Raw genomic sequence first — 12085 nt, forward strand, 5'->3', positions numbered from 1 at the left:
AGTGTGATTGCAACTGAAAGGTACATTCAAAAGAGAGCCACAGCAATGCCATTTTCTTCATGTATTCTTTACAGCAAAAGATCAGTTGCTGTCCCCCTAGGTTCAGCACTTATTGTCTTGGTTGTCTTAGCTTCCTTCAGCTGCTGAGCCTGTCTCACCTATTTTTTTTGTGTGTGTGTGTCTGATGTAGAATTTAAATTAGATAAGAAGAAACAGGACAGGATTTCAAATTCACTTTCCACTACATAGGCAGGATGGCATCAGTTTAAATTGCTTAGATATAATTTTGCTTCTTTAATCCTTCCCCTTCAATCTGTTTTTGTATACATTATATATATGAAATCTGGGACTGGAAATCTTGCTGAAGACATGACAAATGAACCTGACATTTTTCCAAGGAGGGAACCAAAGAACAGACTGTATTTATAGCAGTAGGAATATAGTTTGCTGCTTGTGGAGGAAAAATGTGTGTTGTATGAGAGCTTTAGTGCTTGGGATATGGTAGCAGTGGTTAGATGAGTCTTGTTTGAAGCGAGGACACGGAGTCCAAAGTAGCCAAACTGGTTGCCCTGGAAGCTGTAGGTAGGGCTTCACCCAGCAGAGCCTTTGGTTTCCAGGAGCTCACGTAATGAGATGAAGTGTGCCACAGTGTCAGTGCGTTCTCTGCCCAGTGTGAATGTCCAGTGACTCCAGATCATCAGTGGGCAAAGTGGGAAAGCTCAGGAGGAAGCTTCTGAAGGTTGGTCTGGGAGTTCCCTCTGTAATCTACTTTCTTTCACATTCATGGTAAGACTTTCTGGTTGCAGACTGAGAGTCAGCTGAAGTTCTCAAACGCAGATGTGCAGACATATGCAGAACAGTTGATTGAAGCCAACAGTCTCTGCCAGCCAGCTACTGCCTGCTGTGACCTCCTGCAGCAGGGCAGGACAAATGCAGGCAGTTCAGGTGCCCAGATTGTTTCACCTGCCTGAGGATGATGGAAAGCACTTTTGCTTTAAAAGTTTTCAGTCTTTAAGAGGGCCTACCCAGAGCACAGTGGCAATTGCTTGGATGATGTCCCTTTGAGGTGCTCTGCAGGCATGCAGATGTCTCTCTGCCATACCAGGATACCTGGTCTGGTAGAAGTAAGTTTTTACTCTCCTGGCAAGGTGCTACTGACACCGTTTTAAACCTAGTTGTGGCTAGTTCTTGGAAGAGTATTTTGTCAGCTGAATCCTATGTGTTAAGGGAGAAATCATAGACTGGTTTGAGTTGAAAGGGACCTCTAAAGGTCACCCAGTCCAACCTCCATCACAAAGCCTAGCTGCACATAAGATGAAGTACTTCTCTATCTTGCTTCTGAACAAAAAAGCTGACTCTGTGGTTTTTGACTCTTGAACTGCACATCAGGACTAGCTTATGGTGCTGAACTGTTCCTTTATTTAGCAAAATAGTAACCACTGGGGCTGACAGGTAGCTGAGGCCATAGTAACTTTCAATGTAGGTGGTGTCTGAGGGGGAGTGGATTTTCCTAGACAGCTTCTTAGACCTGAGCTTCACTTGTGGTTTGAGGAGAAGCCCTTTTGGCTCGTGGTTGTACCTTTTGTCCTTTCTTGTCAAGCTGGGGAAATGATACTTCGTGTTGCCCTAATAAAAAATTCACCTGGTTTCCTCTCTGCATCCTAATTGCTCTCCAGGGAGCCCTAAAGTGTGCTTAAGCATATTGTAGCTGTTTACTCCCAGGGCCTGCTGTATGTGCAGTAACGTGCAGTGTTCGATCTCTGCCCTGTCGCTGCAGGCTGGCATGATTCGCACAGACAAGGACGAGTTCTTCATTGAACCTCTGGAGAAGGGGGCCCAGGAGGAGGAGGAGGAAGGAGGCAGAACACACGTGGTCTATCGCAGAGCAGCTGCCAAGAAGCAGCTTCCTATTGAGAGCACGGATACCCTGTATGCAGGTAAGGCAAGGAGACCCGTGCCAGCTGCTGCCTGAAGTGCAGACAGTGGGAGCTGTGAGCTTGAAAACAGAGATGTGTTCTTCTGTGCATGGAAAAGTAGGGATGCAGTTGAACACTTTACCTGGGTTAAGCAGGCACTGCAGCAGCCAAAACCACCTCCAGGGTGGTAGAACTGCATACACTTCCAACAGAGTTTCCATGGCTCCAGAGATGGCCAACAGAAAGTTGTGTGTCCCGCTGAGTCCGCAGGTCAGCGCAAGAGGATGGAGGTGGTGGGAGGAAGCAGCATTGCAGAGTGTCTGTTCCTGCAGGGGACGGGAGGCAGTGCTGGCTCTGCAAGAACACCAATGATTAACATGGTACAGGAGGCTCTCACTGTGACAGTGCCTTTGCTGGGCTGGATTTAGTCCCAGCAGGGGAACAATGATATCTTCAGAGGTGAACACAAACTTTCTGGGTTTTTGGTGTTTGCAAATATTGAGTTGAACCTAGATAAATAGATGATAAATGGCAGTGGAGTAAAAGGAGCTAAAGGTAAACACCCACTCTGTGTAGTGTCTTCAGTTTCTGTGGCAACTGCTCAGATGTTGCACCTTTTTTCCTGGAAAAAATAAGGGATGCAAATCTGGTAAGTGGATGTTTTGACAGCTGATGTTAACAGGGAGATGAACTAGGCCATCTGAGCAGGAACAACTAAGTAGCTACATTTTTGTTCCAAATGTGTGTAGCAAATTGCAGGCTATTTTCAAACTGCAAACCATTTGCCACTCCTACCCTGCTATTCTCTTATTTCAGCACAATAAGTTTTCAAGTCCAGTGCAGTGTGCTAGATTGTCCTTCATAGGAAGCTTCCCAGAGATCCTCTTCCTTCAGCTGTGCTCCCTTAATCATTTTCCAAAGGTGAAGAGTATGGTAGTGGATTTAATTAACAGGTACCACTCCTGCGTGCCACAACAACCCCAAGCAGCGCTACAGGCTGGGGACAGAGTGGCTGGAAAGCAGCCAGGAGGAAAGGGACCTGGGGGTACTGGTAGATAGTAGCTGAGCATGAGCCAGCAGTGTGCCCAGGTGGCCAAGAGAGCCAGTGGCATCCTGGGCTGGCTCAGGAGCAGTGTGGCCAGCAGGACAAGGGAGGTTATTCTGCCCCTGTGCTCAGCACTGCTCAGGCCACACCTTGAGTGCTGAGTCCAGTTCTGGGCCACTCAATTCAAGAGAGATGTTGAGGTGCTGGAAGGTGTCCAGAGAAGGGCAACAAAGCTGGGGAGGGGCCTGGAACACAAACCCTATGAGGAGAGGCTGAGGGAGCTGGGGGTGTGCAGCCTGCAGAAGAGGAGGCTCAGGGCAGAGCTCATTGCTGTCTACAACTACCTGAAGGGAGGCTGTAGCCAGGTGGGGTTGGTCTCTTCTGCCAGGCAAGCAGCAAGAGAACAAGGGGACACAGTCTCAAGTTGTGGCAGGGGAGGTCTAGGCTGGATGTTAGGAGGAAGTTGTTGTCAGAGAGAGTGATTGGCATTGGAATGGGCTGCCCAGGGAGGTGGTGGAGTCACCATCCCTGGAGGTGTTGAAGCAAAGCCTGGATGAGGCACTTAGTGCCATGGTCTGGTTGATTGGCCAGGGCTGGGTGCTAGGTTGGCCTGGATGATCTTGGAGGTCTCTTCCAACCTGGTTGATTCTATGACGGCCAGAAAGCAGTTGGAGGAACAGACAGGCCCAGAGATGAGGCACTGAAATTAATGCCAAGTCAGCAATATAAATTTCTCAGTGTTCAGTTTGGAATACTGGGGGAATAAAAAAAAAAGGAAAGCAGCAACAACATTGGATTAACTTTTTTCCTCCACTGTGAGCATGAATTTTTTAGCTGATGCTGTGCTGGGTCCTTTTGGTTGCCTTCAGATTCGTTCTGGAGCAGAGCTGTAAAATGCAGGAGTCTAAATGCCACAATCCTAGAATGGTTTTGATTGGAAGGGACCTCAAGGATCATCCAGTTCCAATAGGCAGGGACACCTCCCACTAGAACAGGTTGCTCATCCAACCTGATCTTGAACAGCTCCAGGGAGGTTGTGGAGCACAGAAGCACCCAATGTGATCTTTGATCACATTGGGTGCTTCTGTGCTCCACAACCTCCCTGGGCAACCTGTGCCAGTGTCTCACCACCCTCACTGCAAAGAACCCATTCCCAATATCTAGTTTGACTCTCCTCTCTGCCAGTTTAAACCCATTACCCCTCATCCTGTTATTACAAGACCTTGTCAATAGTCCCTCCTCAGCCTGTAGGTCCCCTTCTGATATTGAAAGGCTACTATAAGGTCTCCTTGAAGCCTTCTCTTTTCCAGACTGAAAAGCCCCAACTGTTGTAACTTGCCCTCATAGCAGAGCTCCTCCAGCCAGAATCAGAGGATGGAAATTGCTCTGTTAGTAAATGTTTATAAAGGCATTGCAACGTTGGGAAGTATCAGCCACTCATTCTGTTTCCTCTTAAACAAAAGAGACTTGGTTTCATTCACACCTTATGGCAATAGTTTTGAGCTTGGATGGTTAATATTCCCCAGGAGTAGGAGTCTGGTACACAGAAAAGCTGTATCTGTAGATCAGTTGCAGTTTCTGGCATGTGATACCTGCTAGAGGAAGGCTCTGACAGCAGCATCTGAAAACACCTCTGAAGTGCAGTGTCATGCTGTGTGGCATCTCGTGGAGCTGCTGGTAGGGCTGCTGGTGTGTGCTGCCCACCATGACAGGCAGCAAAGCCACACCAAGGCTGTGATGCCACCAGGCTGCTGCGTCTGTCACCTCATCTGTCTTGTGTACTCCTGTGAGGACTGAAGTGTGTAGGCTCTGGCACAAAGTAGCAACAGCAAAAAGGCACAAGGATGACAAAGGGAAAAGTGAGGCTGAGCCTGTGCAGGCTGGGCTGAGACCTGGCACTGGCCAGGACTGCAACAAGCAGGTGCTGGTGATAAGTGGGAATAGTTGAGGGGGGTGATGGTTTGGGAGTTACCTGTATCCCCCCCCACAATGAAATCACCCAGACTAGACTCAGCCATCTGAAAGTTAATGAATGAAGCTTTCTATCCACAGCTTAGCACAATCTGCAAGCAGACATGTACAATATTTACAGTTACATGCAGCAATAGACTAGTTAAAGGTAGTACAGAAACACAGCAGCCCTCCCAGAAACCAGAGTCCCCAGGAGGGGCCCCCAACTGCCCTTCCACCTCCTTTCCACCCCTCTACCTTATCTCAGACTTGGCCTTTTGTGCAAGATGAGTTAGGATGATTGACAAGGGAGGTTACAAGCAGAATGATTAGTTGGGTTACACAGCAAAAGCTCAGGGAGAAAAGCAGAGACCCCAACTCTGACAGATAGAGACTCTCACACTGTCTTATCCGTGTTTGTGTCCTTGCTTTTAAAGGTCTCAGCAAGCCTGTGAGTGAAGTAAACATCACCATTGGTTTCTTTTTGCAGCCTATAGTCTAATTTTTCCCATTAAAATATTCCAGTTAGCCTCAAACCAGCACAGGGGATTTCATATTTCAAATTATAAAATAAGGAAAAATGCAAACAACAATCATCTGCCCTTCCACTTACAAACTGAATCTGTAAACTCAAAGATTATTTTTCATTTGGGGAGAAAAGCCCAGTTTAGGATTCTATCCCCTGAAGTTTGTAGAATCATAGAATCGGTCAGGGTTGGAAGGGGCCACAAGGAGCAGCCAGTTCCAACCTCTCCTGCCATGCCCAGGGACACCCTACCCTAGAGCAGGCTGCCCACAGCCTCAGCCAGCCTGGCCTGAAACACCTCCAGCCATGGGGCCTCAACCACCTCCCTGGGCAACCCCTGCCAGCCTCTCACCACTCTCATGCTCAACAACTTCCTCCTCACGTCCAGGCTGTATTTCCCCACCTCCAGCTTTGCTCCATTCCCCCCAGTCCTGTCACTCCCTGGTAGCCTAAAAAGTCCCTCCCCAGCTTTTTTGTAGGCCCCCTTCAGGTCCTGGAAGGCCACAAGAAGGTTACCTGGGAGCCTCCTCTTCTCCAGCCTGCACAGCCCCATCTCTTTCAGTCTGTGCTCACAGCAGAGCTGCTGCAGCCTCTGAGCATCCTCCTGGCCCTGCTCTGGACACTCTGCAGCATCTCCACATCCCTCTTGTCCCAGGGGCTCCAGCACTGGATACAGTACTCCAGGTGGGGTCTCAGCAGAGCGGAGCAGAGGGGGAGAATCCCCTCCCTGTCCCTGCTGGTCACACTTTTGCTGCTGCAGCCCAGGCTCTGCTTGGCTTTCTGGGCTGCAAGTGCACACTGCTGGCTCCTGTTGAGCTTCTCGTCCAGCAGCACCCCCAAGTCCCTCTCCTCAGAGCTGCTCTCCAGCCACTCATTGCCCACCCTGGATTTGTACTTGGGATTGCCCTGACCCAGCTGCAGGACCTTGCACTTGGTCTTGTTGAACCTCATGAGGTTGGCTTGTGCTCACCTCTGCAGCCTGTCCAGGTCCCTTTGGATGCTGTCCCTGCCCTCCAGCTTGTCTGCTGCACCACACAGCTTGGTGTGGTCAGCAAGCCTGCTGAGGCTGCACTCTGTGGATGACACGGCCAGAGGCACTAAGATATTGAACAAAATTGGTCCTAAGACTGATTCCTAAGGGAGTCTGCTTGTCACTGGCCTGCACTTGGCCATGGAGCCATTGACAGCCACTCTTTGGGTGTGGCCATCACGCCAGTTCTTTGTGCATCTCATGGTTCACCCCTCAAACCCATGTGTCACCAGCTTGGAGAACAGGATGTGATGTGGGCCAGTGCCAAAAGCCTTGCTCAGGTCCAGGTAAGACAAAAAGAATAACTGAGCAGCCATTCCAAAACTCATCTGTTCTCCTCTGCTTTTTATTAAGCCTGGCTTGCCACCTCTGCCTTGCTGCAGGCAGTGGCCATGGAAAGGACCTGGACTTTTATTTTCTACTTTGCCTGCCTTTTTTTTTGTTTGTTTCCCCAGAATGACTCTAGTTTTGGTTAACAACTGTTAAGATATTTAGTGTCTGGGCATTGCTCAGCACGCTGTGCTGGGGGTTTCCACAGTGCTCCACATTAATCAGTGGGCTTATTTAGTCAATCCTTAGTAGGGCACTTCCAACACGTTGCATCTAGTTGAAAAAAAAACCTAAAAAGCAAAGCAAAATAAGAAGAGGTTAACCAAGAGCACTCCTACTCTTCCACCATCCCTGGAGACAGCTGCATTGTTGCCAAGCCCCATAAATTTACATGTGATGAATTGTAACACTTGGACTATTTTTAAAGCTCCAGCCTCCAGGAATCTTATGAATATGTGATGATTTCCCCATCCCTGCCCCTAGGTGAGCTTCTGGCTCTTTTAGCTGTTGATTAAAAACTTTGTGGGTTTTGGCCATGTAAGTATTTTCAGGTAATGAGTAACACAAAGCATATGACAGCCCATAATTTGTAAGGCAGCATCTTTTAGAATCCCATCAAATGTTAATTTAATCCCATGGTTTGGGAGGGGATTGTGAGTCATGATTTTTGAATGCTTGGGTTTGGATAGATAGATAAAAAATTCCTTATAAATATTCCTGTCTCTGGCACTCCTCTGACAAGAAATAGGACAAGCTGTTCTCTCCCCAGTGAAATGGGAGCTGAAGGAATTGAAGGCTCCATGAACTCGGAGTTGGGTAGGTCTGGCATCATTCTGAGGCCTTGGGCTGTGCTCTGGGCAATGGGCATGCCAGAGCTTGCGTGGCACAAGGGCTTTGGGATTTGCTCCCACACTCAGCAGGTCCTTTAGGATACTACTGTTAGGAATATCTGTTCAGGTTGTCTCTTGCAGAAGTGTGGCTGGGTCTGTGGAGCAGAAGATCCCAGCTGGGTTCAGGGGGCATCCTCTAGTGCTGGGCATGGAGCTGTATGGTGCCAAGGGGAGCTCTTCGTGCCTCTTACACCCAGAAAGAAGCAAAGAGATCTTTGTGCCCAAGGTGCTGCCTGAGCAGGTAGCCTTCTTTAGTTATTTGAGACTTTGGGGCCCACTTTACTCTAACTTCAGGGACTTGGTCTCCTAACTGCAGATTTTCTGCATGGTGGTTTGTTGGAGATCTCAGCACCCTGAGACAATGTGCATGGCCCCATGGCTGCTCAGGCAGGGAGCTGCAGGACAGGAGAGGAGCTGATGGGCACCTTGTCTTCCCCCAGACATGGCTGGGATGGATAATCCATCTCCACTGCTTGTGAAGGTGGATGTATGCCTAAAGGAAGGAACCCAAACACACTGCATTTTCTCAACCATGCAAATAAATTCTGGCTTGTGCCAACAGTTATAGCGAGGTGAACCTGACAGCAGGGCTTGTCTGGCATTTTCCATGCACTATTAGCTTTGGTTTAGATTATACTGAGGGAAATTGAGATTTTATTCCATCTGTTTAAAAAATATGAACAAACAAAACCCTCAACCTCCTAAGCCCTGGAGAGATCAAGGTATGCATCTTCTTTTATGAAGGCCCTGCTGACGTGCTGGGCTTGAAGAAGTGGAATGTGCTGGGAGAGAACAAGCAGCAGAGCTCTGCTCTGGTTTCAGCCCAGGTTTGCTTCTGTAAAACACTATCAGAATATTGAGAAAAGTAAATACTTGTGTTGGCAGCCTGCATGGTTGTGTTTTGACTGCTGCAGGATTATCTGGAGAATCACAGAGTAAAAGGTGTAATATTTCTCCCTGGTTTCCCCCCCTTCTCGAGCAGTACTACTTGTTCACCCACTGCAAAAATGTAAGCACCATATTTTAGGCAAGCAATCATCAGCAGCCACAGCACCATGGAAATCTGTGTGAGCTCCCTATAAATTAGGCTAATTGTTTTGAAAGGAGCAATATTTTCAGGTAGTAGTTTGATACATTGCAGGTGTGGTAGGAATAAACTCTATTTTGTTTTGGTAACTGCTTTTACTACTTGCCTACATCGAGTAATTTATCTTCCTCTAGATAAAAATAAGCAGCAAGTTGAAAATGTTTTCATATTTCCAGTTGAATTCCTTCTTACAAAGATGAGAAATGTTGCTTGAGAGCAATAAAACTTCCTACAAGATAGAAGTAGAATTGACTGTGCAAGCTAGAGGAGGTTGTTTTCCCCTTGAAACTGCTGGGCTTTTGCTTTGATGTTTTTTAGGTGGTGAGTGTAGAGCTGGTTGGTATTCATTGATTAATTGGTCAGGCCACACCTTGAGTGCTGTGTCCAGTTCTGGGCTTCTCAATTCAGGAGAGATGTTGAGGTGCTGGAAGGTGTCCAGAGAAGGACAACAAAGCTGGTGAGGGGCCTGGAGCACAGCCCTGTGAGGAGAGGCTGAGGGAGCTGGGGGTGTGCAGCCTGCAGAAGAGGAGGCTCAGGGCAGAGCTCATTGCTGTCTACAACTACCTGAAGGGAGGCTGTAGCCAGCTAGGGTTGGGCTCTTCTGCCAGGCAAGCAGCAACAGAACAAGGGGACACAGCCTGAAGTTGTGCCAGGGGAGGTCTAGGCTGGATGTTAGGAGGAAGTTGTTGGCAGAGAGAGTGATTGGCACTGGAATGGGCTGCCCAGGGAGGTGGTGGAGTCACCATCCCTGGAGGTGTTGAAGCCAAGCCTGGCTGGAGCACTTAGTGCCATGGTCTGGTTGATTGTCTAGGGCTGGGTGCTAGGTTGGACTGGCTGAGCTTGGAGCTCTCTTCCAACCTGGCTGATTCTATGAAAAATCTTCTGTGGTGGTTGTGGTGAGGTTTGAAGAGCCAGCTTGGGTTTTGTCTCCAAAACCAATCTGCTTATCAGGCTTGTAACCTTTACTAAATTTCTGTGTCTGTAGTGTGGCTGAACTGAGAGGAAACACTTTTAGTAAAGCTTCCTTAAGGTTTGTCTTCTCTCTCAAAGTCACTGTGGAAATATGCTGCTCTGAGGGTTATTGTGTGGCCTGACTGATGAGAAACAGAAACTCAACTTGAGCTGACAGTTTTATCTACTGTGCAGATGAAAATGACCTTAGCTGAAGAAAAGCTTACCCAGGAAGGCAGAAAAGTAACTCTCTGCAAGTGTTCAAACCAGGCAGATTGCAGCTTCTTTTAACTGCTAATTCTGTCTCTTGGAATGGCCAAACCCAGCCTGACACAAGTTCCATCAGGAGTATGCTTTGAGCTGATGGGATGGACAGACTCAGTGTCTGCTGGAGACTGATGAACCCTTTCCATGGCAGTACCAGGGTTTGCTTGTGGTCAGCCCCTCAGAGGGGGTGGTGGCTTGGTGCTGAAGGATGTGATCATTTTGAGTGACCCTGTGAGGTACTTCAGGGAGCAAAAAATACCTGTTGTGGCTTTTTAATGTTTAGTGCTGTTGCCTTTTTTAATGTTGAGGGTGGCTGGCATCCCCTTGGCCATAAATACACAACAGTCAGGTAACAGGACAGAAAGAAGTTGCTGTTTGAGGGACAGGGACCTGCTTGAGAGAGTCCAGCAGAGGGCTACAAGGATGATGAGGGGACTGGAGCACTGCCTGATGAGGAGAGGCTGAGGGACCTGGGGCTGCTTAGTCTGGAGAAGCCTGAGAGGGGATTTAATAAGTGTTTATAAATATCTAAGGGCTGGGGGTCAGGACTTGGGGGGGGACAGGCTCTGCTCACTGCCCCTAGGATAGGACAAGGAGCAAGGGATGGAAGCTGCAGCACAGGAGGTTCCAGCTCAACACAGAGGGAGTTTCTTTCCTGTAAGGGTCCCAGAGCACTGGCACAGGCTGCCCAGAGAGGTTGTGGAGTCTCCTTCTCTGGAGCCTTTCAAGGCCTGTCTGGATGTGTTCCTGTGTGACCTGAGCTAGATTGTCTGGTCCTGCTCTGGGCAGGGGGGTTGGACTGGATGATCTCTTTGGGTCCCTTCCAACCGCTAACATCCTGTGCTGCTTCTATCAGCAGGTAGAAACAGTCAGCTCCCCTCTGACAGATAGCCAAACCTTGTCAGAGCAGAGCTGTGCCTTGGTCCTGGTACTGACATCTGCTGGCCCTTCTTTGATGCAGAAGGACAAAAATCTTTCTGCCATTTCACACATGGGATGTTTGAAAGTCCTGAGGGGCTGGTGGCCAATCCAGCAGCAAAGAAATCCACATCAATCCAAGCTGAAACAGCCAAGCACTAGAAGCTGTAGGAAAAGATGAGAAAGTTACAAGTGTGATGAAGTGGCAACAAGTGGTTTGCCAGAGCTGTGCAGATTGGAAAGATGGCATTTCAGAGGAAGACTCTTCCATCACAGTCCATCAAACTGTCAATGGCATTGATTTACTAATGTATTTAAATCACTTTGTAGAAAGCAGCATGCATCTGGTGTGTGTTTTTCTGGCTCTCCTGAAGCGATGCTCAGCTTGGCTGCAGGCTGGCTGGTTGCCATTCTCATCTACAGAAACTTTCCTCCTTACCTTTGCAGGGGAACAGCTCCTTCAGGAAACCCAAGTTTCTCCATATCCAATCAATATTTCCTCTCAGCATGTGCTCCTGCTGATTAATTGCCATTCCCTTATTTTGCAGGCAGTAAGGCACTGATGACAATATTTTTTGTCTCCTTCCTACATCATCTGTGCATGATAAATACATCTGTCTTCCTCTCCTGTCTTGGGGTTTCTCTGAATTTCACAGTGCAGATTCATGGGCCTGTGCTGGGAAGGGAAAGATTGAGAATTTAGCTGCTGAATAAGAAACAAGGTTATGCACTCATGAAAAGAGAAGTCTCCAGAGAGTGGTGGCAGGCCATGGGAGGTCACCCTTCCCAACTGGAGATGCAGCTGATGAAGCAGGCATTTGCTAGCACAGGCAGATAAGACCCTCACAGCAATTTCAGTATGAAACTTCAGGATAACTCTAAAGGTTTCTGTTTTTACAGCAGTGCAGTAAATCATCTGGGATGATTAGGGGAAAGCAAATGAACCTGTGCCTGGTGTGAGATACAAAGAATGGCCTCCTTTTCCCAGGGGGATGGAATTCTCTGCCATAGAGCTTCCCAGTGGGTGGTCTTAGCTGTACCATGGAATGCTCTCAGGTGAAACTGTGTCCAGTTCTGGGCCTCCCAATATAAGAAAGATGTTGAGGTGCTGGAAGGTGTCCAGAGAAGGGCACCAAGGCTGGAGCACAGCCCTGTGAGGAGAGGCTGAGGGAGCT

The 12085-nt window shown here is 48.3% G+C and overlaps 1 protein-coding gene across 3 annotated transcripts in view; it reads left to right on the forward strand.

Annotated features, from left to right (window-relative positions):
* ADAMTS2 (ADAM metallopeptidase with thrombospondin type 1 motif 2) overlaps window positions 1-12085 on the forward strand; it is a 232305-nt gene that overhangs the window by 86923 nt on the left and 133297 nt on the right. For all 3 annotated transcript variants that reach the window (XM_064162100.1, XM_064162101.1, XM_064162102.1), the window contains one exon: window positions 1778-1937. In XM_064162100.1, the coding sequence (XP_064018170.1) occupies window positions 1778-1937 (160 nt within the window). The remainder of the gene's footprint in view (window positions 1-1777; window positions 1938-12085) is intronic.

The sequence above is a fragment of the Pogoniulus pusillus genome, chromosome 22, assembly GCF_015220805.1.
Source record: "Pogoniulus pusillus isolate bPogPus1 chromosome 22, bPogPus1.pri, whole genome shotgun sequence".
Lineage (NCBI taxonomy): Eukaryota > Metazoa > Chordata > Aves > Piciformes > Lybiidae > Pogoniulus > Pogoniulus pusillus.